Consider the following 20,214-nt stretch of genomic DNA (forward strand, 5'->3'; position numbering starts at 1 on the left):
TGCTACATAATTCTATCTATTTTGTAAAAAAAATATTGCTTGTTTAAAAAATTCTACCAATAAGTAAATAATATGTATATGAATAAGAAGGTTAGGTGTGTCTCATAATTATCCATTTTGTATAGAAAAAAATCAGATCTTGCGCGCAAAAAAAATCGACCGTTTAGATAAACAAATATGTATGTGAATAAGAAGATTATGTCTGTCACATACTTCTATCTTGTAAAAAACAACTGTTTAAATAATTCTCTCAATAGGTAATTTTCTGTCACATACTTCTATTCAGTTAGTGAAAAAAAAAAATCGGATCTTGCTCGTTACAAAAAAATCGACCGATTAGATAAGTAAATACGTATATATGAATATAATCAGATTAGGTCTGCCACACTCCTATCCAATGTAAAATGGTTTGAAGTTATTCCTCATTGCTCTCTCAGTAGGGTAGCTGGTGATCTCGTCCGCCATGGCTTACCGACCGTGGCCTGTGTCCAATCAGGGACCCTGTCTGACGGACTGAGGCGAAAATGAAAGAAACGCAATGCGATCGTATTTGTGATCATTAATTTTAACTCTAATTGGAGCTATGAAGTGCACCTAATGCTGCAAATTAGTTTGTGTGTGTGTGTGTTAGATATAGAGAGTGAGAGAGAGAGAATGAATCTCTCTCTCTTTCTCTCTCTCTTTCTGTGAGCCACGGCTACCCGAAACACGTGAAATATATATATATAATTATAATGTGTGTTTTTTAATTTGTCGAATTATCACTGCAAACACATATATGTATATATACTTATGTACATATGTATATATATATATATATATATATTATATATATATATATATATATATATATATATATATATATGCAGAATGCAGATTTTTGACGATGTTAATAGTAGCTCGCGGGTGATCAGAGTTAGATGTCGTAATTAACTTAGATATGCAAATATATTCGACCAAAAAAAAGACGCAAAGATTATTGCGATTCTCATTTTCAACGAACGTCACGAACAAATTTTTACTTTAGTATTTTCTTTCTTCTAAACGATGGTCCCATGTGAGAAGGGTGAAAATCTCTTTTGACTTTGTGGTGACTCTTTATATGTATTTCACTCACTAACCTTCACAAACGATATTTGAGAGAATTGTTTGTGAAGCGAAACAAGCAGTATATGCGCGCCCGACTTCCATTTTCCCTATTGCTTCATTTATAGGAGCTAGAGTTTGTGCTGGCGTAACACCAACGTTAACAAACAACGGTAACAATAATAGTAACTGTTACTTCAGTCTTCAGCTTCCGCAATCAAAGCTTCTTGGCTGTTCAGTCAAGATTGTGAAAATACTTATCGCTCGTGTAGCATCATGTTACAAGTTACAAGTTGCTAGGATTAGGATGTCTCAAAGATTTGTTAGTCCATCCTAGGAGACATCGTGTGTTCACTTATCTGTAGGAGCAGGTTTTACTATGCATTCACAGTATCCTATTGATTTTGTCTATCTTTCTTTTAAACTCTTCCACACTGTTACTGTTTACCACTTCTGGTGGCAGTTTATTCCACGTGTCACATATCTTGTATGTAAAGAAGTTCCCACAATGTGATGTGTTGTATCTCTTCAGTTCTAATTTCCATCCATTATTTCTTGTCTGGTTTTCGTTTAATGTAAATAGGTTACTGTCTACTTTTGTTATGCCTTTCAGTATTTTGTTACGTTTTTAGTCATCTTCGTCTCTGTTCTTATTCAGAAATAAGTTCAAAGCTTCAGTATGTGTTGAAAGAGAGAGAGAGAGAGGAGAGAGAGAGAGAGAGAGAGAGAGAGAGAGAGAGAGAGAGCTCACTGGTTTTACCTGTGTCTCTGTAAACGGAAGCTTGTTCCGCGAGTTCATCTAAATGTGTGTGCAATGGCGTTACTCCAGATATTAAATTTAGCCTTCGTATGTAGCGCCCACCGTAAGTCTTGTTTCCTGTCCGCTTGCCAGACGCGTCACGCACGAACGCACTCACACTGGGGCGACAGTTTCCCCGCGAATGACGTCAGTGGACCGAAATAAGACGCTACGTCAACGGAGGAGACACGCAGAAAGTCTCAAGAAGAAGAACGTCGTCACACGAAGGAATTTCTTTAAAAAAGGAAAAAATAAGGATTCCTTTGCGCATCGTCTTCCAGCGAATAAGATATTTTGTAAATATTTAAGTACCTAATTGCTGTCATAATGGACGTCCCAAGACCCGAAATGCCCTTGTCAATTCAACGTTTTAAATACATGGGGTTAATGGTAATTCCGTGATTAGTGGACAATAACTCCCGAGAGAGAGAGAGAGAGAGAGAGAGAGAGAGAGAGAGAGAGAGTCTGTGAGACTGTGTGGTGTGGCCCAAATGAGAAAATAGTGAGGAACAGAGGGGAGAGAATGATAGGATAATAAGCAAACAAATAGTCTATACATCGGTGAATAGTGATTTCAGTCAGAAAAGTGACAGTGATTTATGGCGCTTGAAAGTTGTATCGGAGCCTCAGAATGCTTCGTTTTTGTTTATTGAGTTTTTTTTTTCTAACATTAACCTTGACTTATCATCCAATGGTTGCAAAAAACTAATTTTACAATCCACTGCTTTGCTAGACCACCCTCTCTCTCTCTCTCTCTCTCTCTCTCTCTCTCTGAGCTCATGTTTATTATGTAGCTTTCAAAACATTGTTATTATATCTTTGGTTTTCTTATGCGAATTGTATCTTTTCTGCTACTACTATAGTAGATTCACATCAACCGTGCATTTGATGTCTAGGCCAGTTCCTTACGACGCTCCTGATTGGCTGTTGATAAGCCAATCACAGGGCTGGAAACTCTCAGTCTCTCGAGAGAGTTCACTTAGGCAGGATGTATGTTCCACCTCTCCTGAAAGACATATCCCTCAGGAGAGGTGGAACATAGATCCTACCCATGTGAACTCTCGAGAGAGACTGAGAGTTTCCAGCCCTGTGATTGGCTTATCAACAGCCAATCAGGAGCGTCGTAAGGGACTGGCCTAGACATCAAATGCACGGTTGATGTGAATCTACTATAGTACTACTACTGTTACTACTACTACTACTACTACTACTAATAATAATAATAATGATAATAATAACTATAATAATAATAATATCATTATCATTATTAACTGGAGCATCATGATCAGAGCCGAACCAGCCTTAGAGAATGTTAATAAGAATTCCTTAATAATCTTCACTGATTTTCCTCGTCAGGCGGAGTGGGAATTGCTTAACACCATATTTCTTTACTTTGTCGAAGCCAAGGTCCTCCTAAATGATCAACTCTCATGTTCCCGTCTTCGGTGCCTAAAATAATTCGATCCTAATAAGCAAATAATTATTGTAGGTTCAGCTTTGTCAGGTACTACCGAGTGTAAAAAATACTGGACGTAAAAAAATTAAATTTAAAAGCTCGCCTGTGACAGGTAATAATGATAGGCTTAACCTATGCCCTAATTAACAGAATGTGAAAAAAGAAAAATTAGATTTAAGTAAAAACAAATCCTTCGGGGTAGCCCGTGATAGCTGACAATCAGCTCAGTGGTTTGGTAAAACTTTTTATAATAATAATAATAATAATAATAATAATAATAATAATAATATAATAATAATAATAATAATAATAATAATAATAATAATAATAATAATAATAATATCTTGGAAGAAGACCCTCTTTTAACCATATTCTTTTAAAAAGAATGGCTGTGTTTAGCGAATTCATTTTTCATGAAGCGTAGAAAAGCTGTCACATAAAATTAATTCGTCCAGTACAGCCATTCTTTTTAACAGAATAATAATAATAATAATAATAATAATAATAATAATAATAATAATAATAATAATAATAATAATGATAATAATAATAATAATAATGTGTCCCAAATAGTTAAGCAACGAGCAAATTCATTCCTGCTTTCTGCTGACGTTTCCTGAATGTCACTCGTATAGATTTAATTATCTATTCCCTCTTTTATTTATTTATCACCTATTCCTATAACGTGTCACATTGCAGGTTGATTTAACTTTGGAGCCCTCTTGGGTTTCTGCCGACTCTGTCCATCAGGGTTTTCAGAAGAAGATTTAAAGAAAGAAAGAAAGAAAGAAAGGTGATTTACGATAGGCTTACCTGCGTCTCATTGTTTTCGTTGCGAGGTGTAGCTGTTGGCATCTTTGCAAAGAAGTAGCGAGAGTGAGAAGCCTGACTAGCTAGCTTTTGCGAGGTTCGACGACGTAAAAAGTTCGGTTCCGTGGGGACTCGAAAGGAGACGGCCTCGAAGGACGAGTTCACTCCACCGGGGAAGGACCTAAACTGAAAGGTGCTCGCTCCTTTGTTAGGAATATAAAAGGTGGCTTACGAATGGTCCGTCCCTTACTCATCGCCAGCCCGCCTACGCAACCGGGAAATGTTTGCTCACTTTCCCAGAAACTTCAGAAGCGGGACAGTCGGTCGGTCGGTTGGGAATGAAATAAGCGCTTTTCTCTCAGTTTAGACGCCTTTTCGGGCATCTTGTTTACTTAGATTTGAAACGTCAGGAATTGCATTCTTTACACGCGATTGTCTATTTATGAATGAGAGTCGAATCATTGTGCAATCTCCGGCAACGTCATTCTCGACGTCAAAGTTATCAGAGACGTGTACAATTTACGTCGGTCAAATTACTCATGCATCTCAGATCGAAGGAATTTCTGTTGGTGTGTCCTTGTGATGGCGCTACAAAAAAATGGTCAGATATTCGCAGCAAAATGCGACTGGTAAAATTAGCTAATTGGGAGACGCGTTGGCATCCAAGGGTGTATACCGTTGTGTGAGGCTTCTTCCTGAGGGTGACGTCACTGGGAATTCTGAGCCTCAGGTGTTGAGCGTTATTTTTACTGGAAGCTGTAAATTGAGTATTCTGATTAGTTCTTTTATATATGTATATATGCATATATGTCTATATTATATATATTTATATACATATATGTGTGTCTATATTATATTTCTATAATATATATATAACATATACATGTATATATATAGATATATATATATATATATATATATATATGTGTGTGTGTGTTGTATGTGTGTGTATGTATGTATGTATGTATATATTATATACCTATTACGTAATATATACATGATGTGTGAGCTCAATTGTTTTTGCATACGTATAAACGTATATTAAATATACTTCATCAACGGTAGTGACTATGACCAAAATAAAGTATGACTAAATTTGGAACACAAATTGATATTTTAAATGTCTGTCCTAAGCCTTTAGTGATGATTAACCGTGCTAATAATCACCCAAGCCCCAAAAGCAGCCAATAGCAAAAAAATGTTCTGCGCCGATATTTATAGAATGGGCCAGTGTTGACTATAAACTTATACATATTTATAAACGACTATCTCTTGGCCAGGTCGACTTCAAGAGAAATGGCGACTGTTTAAGATTTGTGTTGGCATCAATACTTAATAATGGTTCTATTTTGTTACCCAGGTTCCAAAGAGTGCCAAATACCTAGAAATGAATAAATGAGTAGATATAAAGAAAATGGATAAATTGATTATGAAGTGATATGCTAGATCCAGCTCACATTGCCAACAGCGTCTTTAAAAACATTAAAAACAATCTAGGTGATCACTCGTATAAAATATCTGTAATATCTAGGATTAATAAGTTTGTTGTGACAATACTCGTAAGTTAACCTGTCTACGCCCTTGTTCTTCTATGCGTATATGTATGTACATACGTATGTAAGCGAAGTTTTTCTCAACAATTTGGTCAAAGTTAATTAATCTTCTCTCTCTCTCTCTCTCTCTCTCTCTCTCTCTCTCTCTCTCTCTCTCTCTGAGGAACCTGGGGCAACCCGAACGAGCTGTAAGGTCTGTAAGGTAAGGTAAGGTCTCTCTCTCTCTCTCTCTCTCTCTCTCTCTCTCTCTCTCTCTCTCTCTCTCTCTCTCTTCAAGACGTAAACGACAGGGTTTTCCTCAACAATATTTGGTAATTTCTATATTTATTCATGATTTCTTGCTGCACATAACGCACTGCGTATTTCGGCGCGAGAGGAAAGGTCAAAATTCAAATAAACACGGGCGTTTTATATACGCACGAACGAACAAACACACAGACGCACGCGCGACACACACATGCGTATGTCCGGGTAGCAGCATCTGATATGCTACATGAGAGTCTGATAGTGACAGCGACTGACAAATTTAGTACTGACAGATATTGCATTACTAAAATCATCACAGGTTAAAGGAAGAACTTACTTTGAGGAGCAATTGTTAGGCGAAAATCTTGTTTTTTAGTTTACGTTTTTTTATTTTAAGTTTGTTTTCAGCAGTAAATAGTAAATGAAGAGAGCCTACTTCGAGAAGTGAATCTCAGTTTAAAAAAAAAGCTTACTTAGACGAGTAATAAATCTTTTGTGTAAAAATTTTTTTCTTGGAGTAAATATTAATTGAAAAAAGTTTTTTGAGGCGTAATACTAGAAAAAGCTTATTTTGAAGAAAAACTGTTGGCTTAAGAAGATTACGTACTCAGAGGAAGTAAATATTAGGTGGAAAATTTTTCCTTTGATGATGAAATAAACGGCTTATTTGTGTATTGGGATAACTTTTAGCTTAAAAGAGTTTAGCAGCGCCAAGGTCTTCATGACCTCTATTTCCTACTGGCTATAGTAAAATGATATTATGATTTATTAAAATTTCACCCACTGTATAGACGAGGATACACAGAGAGTTGGCAGTTCAGATAACTATCATCTGCTTAGTCAGCTTTTATTTGCTTTGCTTTGTTGAAGGTTACCTATCACAGTAAAAGAATCTGTATACACCTGCACGGCTTTCATTAAGTATCTAAATTATGACAGTTATCCGACATATCAGTGCTTCTTGTCTCTTGATAACATGTACAAGTATGTGAGAGTTAAAGTTTAATATTTTAGGCATTTTTCTCCTTTGTAAAAATTAAGAATTTATGTCATTGGCAGGTAGGCTAATAAATAATTTTTTAAATGATTACGTGGACATGAGTGTGTTCTGTTGTTCCCAAAAAGTAACACAGAATTAGAAAGTCACTCTCGATTCAAGGTTCTGTACAGGGAGCTTTATTTGTTACACAATCATATATTTCCACAATTTGTCAGAGCTCTTAATATTTATATGTGGTAGACAAGAGACTTTTTTTTTTTTTTTTTTCCTGTCATGGTGAAACCTAGACTTTGCGACTTTTTTTTTTTTTTCGTGCGGCGGTTATTTCTTGAATTATATTGCTGTATTTATTTGAGCTTCGAATATTCAGTCCTTGAGAATGTAAAGTTGTTTAAAGTTCTTCTCTTGTAAGTCTCGCAGTGTAACGTGGAATTGGAAAGGATGACTTGCTATAGATAAGTGGATCAATGATTTGCAGTTTTTATCATTGCTAACTTGGATGTTTTTCATTCGCCATTTCCCGTTTTGAATAAATCGATCATCATATGCTTGTCTCAAAGTCTGAGACACTTGTGTCAGTGCAATCCACTTTTTTTATGATACTACTAATTTGACTTTAGGCGCTGAAGCTCTTAAACTTTAGGTGGTATGGCAATACACTGCATTATTAATTAAGTTATATATGGTATCCTATATGGCGCCAAAAATGATTGGTACTGAAGCAGGGTAGTACCATCAGTTTCTGGCACTGAAGCAGGGTAGTGCTATTAGTTTATCTCACTTGGTGCACTGTCGGCATTATTAAAGTGATCGCAGTTTCCCTGCGCCCCCTGACTTCACCCATTCTTTTATCCTTTTACTTGACCTCTATTCCTACTTTCTTTCTTTAGCCTTCCTGATCGGCCTCTCTGACTATTACTTCATAGTGCAACTGGAGGGTTCCCCCCCCCCCCCAACCCCCCATCTCACCTTTTTACTCTTGTACGTCATCTCATTTATTTTCTACGTCTCCATCTTGCTGTCCAAGAACTCCAACTCCATCTTTTCACGTTCTTTAGTGGTGAGTGGCTGAAGTTGCCTTAGTGATTGACTTTTTAGTCTGAATTCCATAATCCAATCCAATCCCAAATGACTTCATAGAATGACTAATTCAGACAGAGTAGTTTTGTTATAGCTAACTTACTCTTGAAGATACCAGATCAAATGTGAAGTTAATGCTCAGAAGATTGGTTAAATTGCGGATACAGACAGAGCACAATCTTGCTGTATTTAACAGCAGATTTTCTGCACATGTCAGCCGCCTCTCTCTTAGCACCAAAGGCAACCAGATTCTAACATTTCGGATCCAATATACTGCCTTTAATGCCCGTGCATTGTCTCTGCAGATTCTCCTGCTACCCTTGTGTCCGCACCGCTATTTTTATTTTATTTTATTCTTTTTATTCTTTTTAGCACAGTTCTTAGATAAACTCGGTTGAAGATTCTGATAAATTTCCATTGAAATACTCAATATTGATTACTCTGTGCTCATAGGAAGATACGAGTTTGAGGTGAAAGATTTGGGTAGTAATAGTAAAGATTACAGAGGTAATAAGTAAGTGACGAGGAGGGAGTGAAGAGGGCTTGGAGGGAATCTGCTAGAGGAAGAAGATCGAGAGGGTGACAGAGAATTAGATGGCGAGATAAAGTGAGGAAGATATGGAGAGAAGAGGTTTGGCGGAGGATGATGCCGTTGATAGAAGGCAGGCAGTGGACAAGGCGTATCAGGCAACCGACCCCTTACTGTAGGGTTAAAGGTGGGAAAGATGAATTGGATAGTAATAGTGGCTAACTTTTTGACAATATACCTCCTGTAGGCATTGCTGATAGTTAGGGTGAATCCATAGGTCCACACCAGGCCTCTTATTTCCTATAACACCTTATCACTCTTTGCCTTTTTCCATCTGTAAGACGTTGTCTTCAGTCTTCTAGATCTGATCTCCCCAGTCTTTGTTCACCACCTTATCATCAGACTTCAACTCAAAACTCAACTGCTGAGACATCCAAAAAAAAACTTTTTATCATTCTTTGATTTCTGATTTCACAAGGGATGAAGGACTGAATTTATCACATGGTCTGATAGAGGTCAATTCTAGTATGTCATCAAATTAAATTAATGATTTAAAAACAAATGGCAAGTTTAGAAATCATGAACCATTTTCCTAAGTTGAATGTTCTTGCTGCTCTCTTTCTTTTAGGGACTTATGCATCATTTAGAGACTGCTTTAGATTGTGGTTTTTGGGGGCGAGAATCTTGGAAACATACCGAAATTAAGGGGCGTCACTTAATCCATGGAAGAGTAAAACTGTCAGTTGTCCTTCATATACAGAAGAAATAGAATTGCATGAGGTAGTGTTTTTCATCAACGAAAACAAGCTTGTTTAGGAAAATATTACCCAAGGGCTTTCAGTGTTGGCAATAAAACTTCTTATAAGATGATCTTTGAATGATCTAGATACAAAATTTACTTGAACGTAAATACATTGTCAATAGAAGGTAGTTAAGATTGGGCCAAAGAATAAAAAAGAATTTAAACAATTAATAACAACTTTATTAGGATAGTTTTCTCTACAGTAAAACACATTCATTATTTTCACTACAACATCTTCAACATACAAGCGCACCACAGCTGACGAAATGAAGTGGTAAAAATGGAAAGAAAAATATACAAAACATCTTTAATGATTGCATTTCTGACAGTTGGGGTTTTTATCGTGAGATTTGTGGCCGATAAAATTTACTGATAAGCGCTTTTTTGTTAAGAAAAAGTAAGGACAGCGTATCGGTTACGTTTTCGATTTTAAATAGCTGTTAGGTTCTATGTTTGTTTTCGGTGACTAGGGACCTGGAAAGAAACACGTTTATGACATGAATGACCAATGGATGATTATTACCTATGCTTTTAAAGATCGTGCGATGTCATAAATTTGTCATATTAGGTAAATGATTAGGTGTATTTTCTCCGCATTCTGGCTGAGATTGCAAGGGCTTTTTTTTTATGGGCTCAGAACCTTACCCTTCATATCAGTAGTATTATAAGTTGCGAGAAACATTGCATAAGGCGCCATTTTTATTTGACTTTCTTTTCTTATACTTGGTCGCAAATTTTACTTGTTCCATCCTCAGAATAGGCATATTTGTACATGTCTGCTTGATACCAGTATGCATGATATCTCGCTCAAAAAAGACACAATTTATTAAAAAAGAACAGTATACCCTTCATCAAGTCTCTTCGAGCGAGGTGCTAGCTCCATGCTATGCCACACTTATATTCCATAGGCTTATATCCAACGGCATGATGCAATTTGTGTATGTCTGCATTACTCTAGTTTTTGTATATATGGAAATTGTAATAGCCACAATGCCCTCTTAACCTCTCAAATTCTTTGCTCTTTTTTGGATACGCTTCAAAGCCTTGAGCTCCATATATGTTCGTGTGCTTCTGTTGCCCATACACCGCAATCTATATTAGCCAGTAATATACGCCCCCTTTTCTGATTGTCTCGCCCTTTATGAAGTAAACTCTTATCCAGAGGTAAACGAAACTGTAATATTACACAAAGGTTTTTGTTAATTTTCGGAGGTTAGATGATTTGTCCCGATCCGGAAGAAATAGTAAACCTTCTGTAATACTCTCGATACCGGCAACATTACAAAATGATTCCAGGACGGGCGAACTAAGCCTCACAGCGTTTAGCCTACGTAACAGAATTTCCCGTGAATAGCCAAAACTCTATTTTAGCCTAAAAAGCAGTTATTTTCTTCGTCTATTGAGGCACAGGGTTCAGCTCCTTCCAAGAACTGGCCCTGTTATCAAGTACACGAATTGCTTAGTCAGTAAAGAAACACATGGCACGTCGAAGCAATACTCCATTTATACACAGAGTCACACACACACACAAATATCGCTTTTTGTAAGAAGAAAAGTGTCCTATTCTAATGTCAGCAGCATACATTTTCCATGAACTCACATATACCTGTACCGCTAAAATTACTTATTGTAATCTTAAAGCTACTATGAACATTCAGTACATCGGAATATTTGAAGATGATGCATTTCTTCTTCTTCAGCGTCCTAAATTACTACATTTTCATGAATACTTACCTGACTAAATTAATTCTATAAGCTTGTTTCGTACTCCTAAGCTAAGTTCCTGCCACAATTGAATAAAAACTAGATTAGTCCCCCATAAATAAATTTACGTTTTCTTTACAGCCACAACATCTATTGGAAAAAAGAAAATGACTCAACTTTTCATGGGTAACAATAGTAATTTAGAAGGCGTCCATCATGGATTTACTTTGGTTACATTTTTACCCTTTCAATTGTTTATTTGCCCATTTTTATTTACTGTTAAATTTCATCTTAACCATTTATTTGATGAGTTGATTGAACTAAAAATAAGTAAAGAAAACAGACTTATAGGTTGAGGTAAACAACTTGAGTGGCAGTAACAGCACCGCAAGCGGCCAAGACACTGGCCGCACAAACAACGGCTGTGGTAGATCCGACGGCTGCTATAATGGATCCCATGCAAGAAGAGAGAATGAACTGGGCCAGGAAAACCATGGAAGAGACGATGGCCACGTCTGTGCCCAATCCTCTCACTTGGGAATCTGGTCCGTCCGCCAACACGGCATGTCCTTCCGACAACTCAGATTTGAACTGTGAAAGTCAAGAGAAGCCAGTTTGTCAGTGAGTGTCTGTCTTCAGAGGAAACAGATCGATGTACCTATTAAATCATTTCTAGGAAAAGTATCTTATGTCTCGAAATTGATTTGGTAATGCTATTTCTAGGTAAGTTGGTGCTTTTCACTTGAAAGAAAAATTATCTACTAGAAAACAGGTATTTGAAATAATTAAAGCTAAGTTGCTGTTGGTATTTCTTATTAGGTGTGTTGAATAATTTAGTCTCCTATTTTATCAAATATATATATATTATAATATATATATATATATATATATATATATATATATACTACATACAGATCATATTGCAGTGCAACATCGATACCAAAAAGCTGTCTGTAAGAAGCTTTTAATATACATTTACTACCTGAGGCCTGGAACTGAGATAGAATACGACCTTTGCGAGCCTATTAAGAGATATCTTAATGTTTTGAACCATTACTTGCAGATTGATTTTTAGTATTAGTATCAGTATTCGTGTGAATCGATTTAAGTATATATACATCTGTAGTATAAGGAAAAAAATATTCACAAAAAATAATACTACTAACATGCATGATCATGATTCTCTAGTCAGTACAAGAAAAACTTGATAGGCAACGTATGTAAGGAACAGTACACACACACACACACACGTCTCATATATATATATATATTATATATATATATATATATATAATATATAGATATATATATATATAATATATATAATATATATATATATAGATGATATTTATATTATATATAATATATATATTATATTAATATATATTATAATATATATATATCAATATATATTATATATATATTATATATATATATATATATATATATATTATATATATGTGTGTGTGCGTGCGTGTTTGTGTGTGTGTGTGTGTATAGCATGCTGCCATAGGTAATATGCCTTCTTATTGACACTCTTTGTTCAGACAGCACCAAACTACATAACATTTGATGTCCATGTGAGATCGGATGGGAAAAATGTTTGAGGCATTATTTTGTTTTTTATTTATTTATTTATTTATTTATTTATTTATTTTTTTGTAGAGGAATGTATTGAAGGGTTGTGGACCCCATAGTGCGAGGAAATACCCCCTAAATGGTAGACGAACTTTTGCCAATGAGGCCAACGGCAACCCACTTACACGCTTATGGAATTCTGGGAAATGAATATTAGATAATTTTTACTGCTCTTTGTAATAAGAAAATCACCAGACGGCCTGGGGCATGGGATATGAAGTTTCATATTGGCAGTTAACTCGTTTGAGGAAAGAAGGCCTGGTAGTTCGACATTTAGCGAGACAAATTAGAAAGGGCATTATGTATGCAGAGAGTAAAGGAGAAAGTGATTATTGTGGGCAGCTGAAAGGTGTGATGCTAAGGGTGAAAGAGTACAAATGTGTTTGTTCCAGGAGTGTTTGGAAAAGATTGGACATAACATGAGAATAAGTTTCGGAACTGAAGAACGAGAGTGAAATAGAGGGGTTTTGGCAAAGTCTGAATTTCTCCGGCTTGGATTTGAGAATATGAAACTGGGATTGTGCTTGATGCTTTAATTGTAAAGTAAATCGACAGGGAAAGAGATTCTCTTGCAAGAGGATATGAAATGTCTGTAGTAAATAGAACTGAAAGTCTTGGGGAAAGATTTTTTTTAAAGAGGAATGATTGACGACAAAAGTGCTTTCCTGACAAGAATAAAAGTTTTATTGGGAAAGAGAAAATGGTAAAAATAGTTTATGGTAATGAAGACTGATAAGAATGGAAATTAGTTGCTGCAAGTGATTGAAATGTTTTATGGTGGAAGCAAAGTGTACATGAGAATTAGTGCATAGGAAGGCGCTTAATTTTGTGTAAGCGTGGACCTTAGACAAGGGGGTTTTAGGTCCGCATGAATGGAGTTATGAGAAGGCAGATGATGGAAATTGGTTGTAGGTGCCGAGTTGTTGGATAAGAAAATGAGTCATAGATGGAGTTCAGATTGTCTGATTTTTGCAGGTGACACTATGTTGTTAGGGTGATAGTCAAGAGGAACTGTCAAAACTCATAATGAGTTTCAAAATGTTTGCAAGTAAAGTATGGATGCTAAATGTGAAATCAGAAAGGTGGAGGCTGTTGAGAGGAATGTATATTAAAGGCAAATTCCACGAAGGAAAAACTGAAACATCGCTGTTTCACTTTTTTCCTTCGTGGCATTTGCCTTCATGTTTACGTTCACCACGATCCATATCATCATGATTCAGTTTGACATATACGTGTCTATATATATATATATATATATATATATATATATATATATATATATTATATATCTACACATATGCACACACACACACACACACATTATATATATAATGTGTGTGTGTATGCACACACACACACACACACATTATATATATAAATGTGTGTGTGTGTGTGTGTACACGTGTGTCTTATTCATAAACACTAGAGAGTCTGATTATTTTAATTCTGTAAAAGGACGTCCATTTTACAGTCTCAACTTCACACTTTGGTATCCTAAAATAATTAATAAAAAATCCAGAACAAAAAAAGCGTTCTATCAGATTTAAGATGAAGCTTGCTAATTAACAGCTGGAAAAATGCATTGATCTCCAGAAACGCCTTCCTAGAATTAATAGCAAAGGAACACAAATACTGATGTGCAAGTGGAGTAAAAGATTTAATGATGTGCGTCACCTAGGAAACTTCTGAAGACTGTTTATGAATTTTTAATGAAGAAGCAAAGGTGGTCTTCATGGAGAATTGTGGGCGTACAGTTATTCATTATATATTAAAAAAATCCCGAAACAAAAAAAATCTTAAATTAGTAGCGTAGTTATTCATTGTGTATTTTGAAAAAATCTGAAAACAAAAAACATCTTAAATTAGATTTAAATCGGAACATACACATGCACACATAAACACAAACATAATATATGTCTTCCTTTCCAACGACTTCCCCTTGAAAAGCAAAGGAACAAACACTCCTTCATTAAAACAACGAATGTGAGATAGGAATTATATAAAGTAAAGTTGAGAATTACGTCTCATTATTTAGGAATTTAAATTACGCGCGATTCAGCGAAAGAGGGCAATAAGGATGAGGGGAATATCAGAAGCCATGCTTAATAACACGCTAATAAGGGAAGAGAAAAAGCAAAACGATTTCAGATGGACTGCTGTGAAAGAGAGGTCAAAGTGAGAATAAAACAATTAAAAAAAACTCATGTGATGATTTGAAGTTGAAGAACTTAGGCACGGAGAATGGGAGTATATTAATGAAGCACATAACGTAAGTAGGCATGCTTCGTGCACTTATAAGGGAACTTCATCAATAAAGAAAGAAAAATTTTAAGCTGAAGAACTGAGGCACGGCGAATGGAAGTATTAGTCAAGCTCATAACGTAAGGATGCATGCTTCTCCATGCACTTGTAAGGGAAATATGATTTTGTCATTCCGAGCAGCTGACAACTTACTCCACAGCAAATTGCCCAAAGTTGACGGATCTTGGTGACCAACCAAACATCCTCACACTTGATCTATGAACAGTAGTAGGATATTAATATGGCTAGGGTTAGTGGCGATTCAATGAGTTTAATGTATATCAGATCGTTCCTACTATAGTTTCGTAATCATGTTAAGAGTCTTGATATTTTAAGGAATTTATATCGGAAAAGATTTGCATTTTTCATGTACCCACTTTGAGAAAATTAGGTTAAATCATAAAGCATTGAGAACATTGTTACATCGTAAAGCATTGAGAAAACTATGTTAAATTGTAAAGCACTGAGAAAATTATGTTACATCCTAAATATTCAGAAAATGATGTTACATCCTAAAGCATTAAAAAAATTGAGTAACATCCTAAAGCATTTAAGAAAATTGAGTTACATCCTAAAGCACTGGGGAAAATTGTGTTAAATCCTAAAGCATTGAGAAAATGATGTTACTTCCTAAAGCATTGAGATAATTGTATTGCATCTTTTAGCACTGAGGAGATTGTTACATCCTAAAGCATTGAAAAATTGATGCTACATCCTAAAGCATTGAAAGCACTGAGAAAATTATGTTAAATCGTAAAGCACTGAGAAAATGATGTTACATCCTGAAGCATTGATAAATGTGTTCCTGCATTGAGAAAATTATATTAAATCCCAAAGCATTGAGAGAAAATTGTTACATCCTAAAGTAACGAGAGAAAATGATGTTACATCTCGAAGTATTGAGAAAATGGTACTTCCTAAAACATTGAGAAAATGATGTTGCTTGTTAAAGCATTGAGAAAATGATGTTACTTCCTAAAGCATTGAGAAAATGGTGTTACTTCCTAAAGCATTGAGGAAAATGGTGTTACTTCCTAAAGCATTGAGAAAATGGTGTTACTTCCTAAAGCATTGAGAAAATTATGTTACTTCCTAAAGCATTGAGAAAATTATGCTACATCCTAAAGCATTGAGAAAATGATGTTACATCCTAAAGCATAATTTACTTTCTCGGTTAAAACACCCCAAAAAGAAATATACCATTCCGGAGGCGTGGTAGTGAGCCACTAGCAGGTAGGGCATAGTGAAGAGGGTCGAGTACATGACACCAGCACAGCACGAGAAGATGATGACAGCAGCTTTATGTCGAAGAGAGGCCATAAAAATCATGCCCACGCTGTACACCAGCTGACCACACACGTACACGGGCTTGGCTCTGTTGGCAAGTAATATGATTATAGTAATTGACGCTTCAGTGACAGCTCCTTCATTTTTTACGGATTTCGGTGATCGCATTTTTCCATTTTCGCTGCGTAGAGGATCACGCAACCGAATTTCAAACTGAGATATATTAATATCAATATTTTTCAAATTAGTTTTTTGAATTCCAAAAACATACTCAACACTGCGTAGAGGATTATGCATATGAATTTCAAATTGGGATATGTATCAGTATTTTTCAAATTTGGCTTTTGAATTTTAAAAACACATACAACCTTGCATAAAGCATTATGCACATGAATTGCAATTTGAGATATACATAAGTATTTTTCAATTTAGTCTTTGAATTTTAAAAACACATAATATTGCGTAAAGGATTATGCAATTGAATTTCAATTTGAGATGCATACCATCTGTGTTTTTAAAGTTCGTCTTTTGAATAAATAAATAAAAAAAAAAACACACACACAGAACTTTTAACAGTGAAATGATATCCTTAAAAACCCACAACCATTTCAACCTTTCAATCAGCCACTCCATAACCCATACATTATATGGATCATAAAAGAAAAATGAGTAATCTTGCTCGCAATGCGTATTTATTCTTATCAGCCCCGTGGTGGGATAGTGCCGTCTGTGCACCTCACGCGGTGAACTGTAGGCATGACTTAAGGTTCTTTGCAGCGTCCTTTTAGCCCCTAGCTGCAACCCCTGGCATTCCTTTTACCGTACATCCTTTCATATTTCTTTTCATCCATCTTGCAGTCTACCCACTCCTAACAATTGTTTCATAGTGCAACTGCGAGGTTTTCCTCCGGTTACCCCTTTCTACTCTCAATTTCCCTTTTAGTGCTGAATGACCTCATAGGTCCCAGTTCTTGGTATTTGGCCTAAATTCTATATTCCCTCCATCCATCCATCCATTCTTACCCAAAGGTCTTGACGAGTTTCTCAATGAGGAAGGAATACACCGAACAGGAGAGGGAGTAGAGGGCCATGCCCCAGCACCCGAATCTGACGCCCTCTTCGTACAGGTCCTTCTTTGCCGTACCGTCGGGAGCCTGTGAATGACAAGGTTATAAGTTGTTGTTTCTTTTATTTTGAATAAATGGCAGTTTTGACAGGATCAGATGTCGACGTCAGTCAACAGCAATGCTCTCTTTCGGAAACATTTAATCTTCTGTATAAATGTTTGTTTTATGTTTTGATATACTGTGATAACTAAAAATTGTCGGAGAATAGTAAAAGACAAAAATGGTTGTGACATACCTAATACTAAATTCCCTGAGAAAATAGTAGAAAGTCAATACCTGCATGTTTAATTTTTACTTTATTAATTGCTAGCTAGGAAAATCCAGTATCAAAACGATGCTGTTTATTTTCACATCATCAGACTATCTTGGTGTATTGATTCGGAAGCAAAATTTCATCAATATGAGCTCATATATTACAGTGATTAAATCTAATAATATTCGACTGAAAAAATCTTAACCTTAATCAGAACGTATAAGTTAATATAGGATCAAAAATAATTAGGCACGATGCTATATATCAGCTTACCCCAGGGTCACCACCAAAGACGGCCTCCCCGACGAAGTCCGTGAAGTAGAGAGAGTAACAGACGAGGGAACTCCAGCAGAAGAGGTTCGTCAAGCACAGTATCCTTAGGGACTAACGGAAATTAGATTAAAATACATTCACTTGAGCAGCAGACTATTATTGAACACGCATCCCAACCCTCACACACACAAGCATATTATTGATTTTATGTCGGTATGGAAAATTTGGATTACCTACTCCATTTTATGTAGAATTAAACATTGCTCAGACATTGGATAAGGAATGACGGGGATTTTGTCTATTATCACTCTACATGTAACAGAGTGACAGTGTACAGTATGTATTGTTATTGGTCCTTTAAAGATAAATTAGGAGCGATGATTGATTTTCTTTTATATCTTCAAAAGGACTGATACCTACATATTAGTAGAAATTTACATTATGAAAGTCGAGGTGACAGTACAAACGAGCCTACAGACGTTTTGAAAAAGTAGTATTCACGCGTGATTGAATGTGTGAGGATCCGTACACAATAATTCTTTCGTTTGAGAGATAATCCAATACTGTGTGTGTTGTCTTCTGAGGCGTAGTTGACATTCCCTGTAGCTTACAGAGATTTCCCTGTTGAATGAACGCGTTACTCACCTTGGGCATGTAAACGATCGACAGCAGGTATTGCCTCAGAGTGGCATCTGGGACAGCGGCTTGTTCCGTCGCTGGGACCTCGCCGTCTTCTCCTGGCACTTGTTTTGGTTCCTGGAAGGAGACATGGCACTGAGCGGTGTTGTTTTATTTGGCGAACTTATACGAGGGTTATTGGGTTGCATATTTTTGTAAGTTGCTGGCCGTACTTGCTAGGCAGGTACGAGAAAATCTGGACGTTAGTGATCCAACGAATTAAAATAAGGCAGCATCAAGCACGCTTGAATTACATTACATTACATTCGCGCTTGATAATGCATTGCATTACATTCACATACTGTAAAGGCATATCGAAAAGTGTTCTCTTTTTACCGCAAACGAAGTTGATACTCAGGTATTTGTTCTTCGCAGTTAAATACAACTTTCTTAAAGATTTTATTTGTATTTATCTGTCATAACAAACATGATATATATATATATATATATATATATATATATATATATATATATATTTATATACCACTAAGTGCCATGGATATCCAGATAAACGACATAAAAGTATAAATTATTTTAGATTTCAAAGTGTAATGCAAAGAGGTCATGCTTTAAGATTATTTCTTCTAATATAACGCAAAGTGGTAATACTTTAGATATTTTGTTTTAATTTAGTGTTAAGGTTTAATGTCTTCGTAGTAGAAATGAAAACGGTCTATCCCTAAGAAAAAATAACTGACTATCGCAGGAAAAAGTGGTTGACTTTTGCTGAAAAAAAAAAGTTTTAGATCTGTAGAGAATTTTAGAAGGATTTTTGCTATAAAAAATATTTACCTGTTCATTGAAAGAGGTTTCCTCATTATCAGTTTGATCCATAGGTTTTTCTCCATGGTAGTCACCGTACCCATCAGGTTCTGTCCCAGTTTCGACGCTGTGACCATTCTGCTACGAAAAAAAAAAAAAAAAGACATTTTCAGTTGACTATTTAAATGATTGCATAAGTATTGTTTGCTTAGACATTTCAATAGAGATTATGAGAACCAATTTGCTCCCTGTATCATTTATATATGCATATGAACTAGGATTGTGATATTATGCTTTTGATGTCGTAAATTCTGGAAACCTACTTTTTTTTTATATTTCAGATGGAGCTGCTGCTTCTGTGAGGTGAAGAACGATGCCTACAAATCGGTGAGTAATTCACCTTTACTATTTTGTTGATTTACCCGGTTTAAAAGATGCAAGTGAAAGACATCGTGTTGAGAGAATTCCCAAGACTTACCGCAATGGGAAGGGAAGAGGGCCGGGGAGGGGGATTCGGGTCCATAGTGCCATATCCACCTTTGCCGTCCTCCGCTCCGTGGGGGTCGAGACTCTGCTGTTCCATGGACATTCCCTTTGGAAGACAAACAAGATACAGCGAACAGGCACGTTACGTAACCTCCAAATTTGACGTTCATGCGTCGTAGATGATATTTTTTTTTTGAGTTTGAGAAAAAGACAGTAAACAAACTAATTACGTAATCTCAAAAATTGCCGTTAATGCGTCGTAGATGTTATCTTTTTATATTCTACGAGTTTGAGAAAAAGACAATGAACAGACTAATTGCGTCATCTCCAAATTTTCTACGAGT

The 20,214-nt window shown here is 35.9% G+C and overlaps 1 protein-coding gene, 1 long non-coding RNA gene and 1 pseudogene across 6 annotated transcripts in view; 1 reads left to right on the top strand and 2 right to left on the bottom strand.

Annotated features, from left to right (window-relative positions):
- The window catches only part of LOC135198787 (uncharacterized protein DDB_G0283357-like), a 93,673-nt pseudogene extending 89,260 nt beyond the window's left edge, over window positions 1–4,413 (bottom strand).
- The window catches only part of LOC135198789 (uncharacterized), a 358,657-nt gene that overhangs the window by 95,246 nt on the left and 243,197 nt on the right, over window positions 1–20,214 (top strand). For both annotated transcript variants that reach the window (XR_010310888.1, XR_010310887.1), the window contains exon 3: window positions 19,726–19,771. This is a non-coding gene — a long non-coding RNA (uncharacterized LOC135198789). The remainder of the gene's footprint in view (window positions 1–19,725; window positions 19,772–20,214) is intronic.
- The window catches only part of LOC135198786 (proton-associated sugar transporter A-like), a 216,099-nt gene continuing 205,410 nt past the window's right edge, over window positions 9,526–20,214 (bottom strand). For 2 of the 4 annotated variants that reach the window (XM_064226727.1, XM_064226726.1), the window contains exons 8-15: window positions 19,863–19,976; window positions 19,415–19,525; window positions 18,590–18,700; window positions 17,945–18,055; window positions 17,315–17,445; window positions 16,205–16,379; window positions 15,158–15,220; window positions 9,526–11,656 (exon numbers count right to left, since the gene is read on the bottom strand). In XM_064226727.1, the coding sequence (XP_064082797.1) occupies window positions 11,411–11,656; window positions 15,158–15,220; window positions 16,205–16,379; window positions 17,315–17,445; window positions 17,945–18,055; window positions 18,590–18,700; window positions 19,415–19,525; window positions 19,863–19,976 (1,062 nt within the window). In that variant the 3' untranslated portion in view covers window positions 9,526–11,410. The remainder of the gene's footprint in view (window positions 11,657–15,157; window positions 15,221–16,204; window positions 16,380–17,314; window positions 17,446–17,944; window positions 18,056–18,589; window positions 18,701–19,414; window positions 19,526–19,862; window positions 19,977–20,214) is intronic. The other 2 variants (XM_064226728.1, XM_064226729.1) reach the window with 2 other exon arrangements.

Source organism: Macrobrachium nipponense, chromosome 22, assembly GCF_015104395.2.
Source record: "Macrobrachium nipponense isolate FS-2020 chromosome 22, ASM1510439v2, whole genome shotgun sequence".
In the NCBI taxonomy this organism is placed as follows: domain Eukaryota; kingdom Metazoa; phylum Arthropoda; class Malacostraca; order Decapoda; family Palaemonidae; genus Macrobrachium; species Macrobrachium nipponense.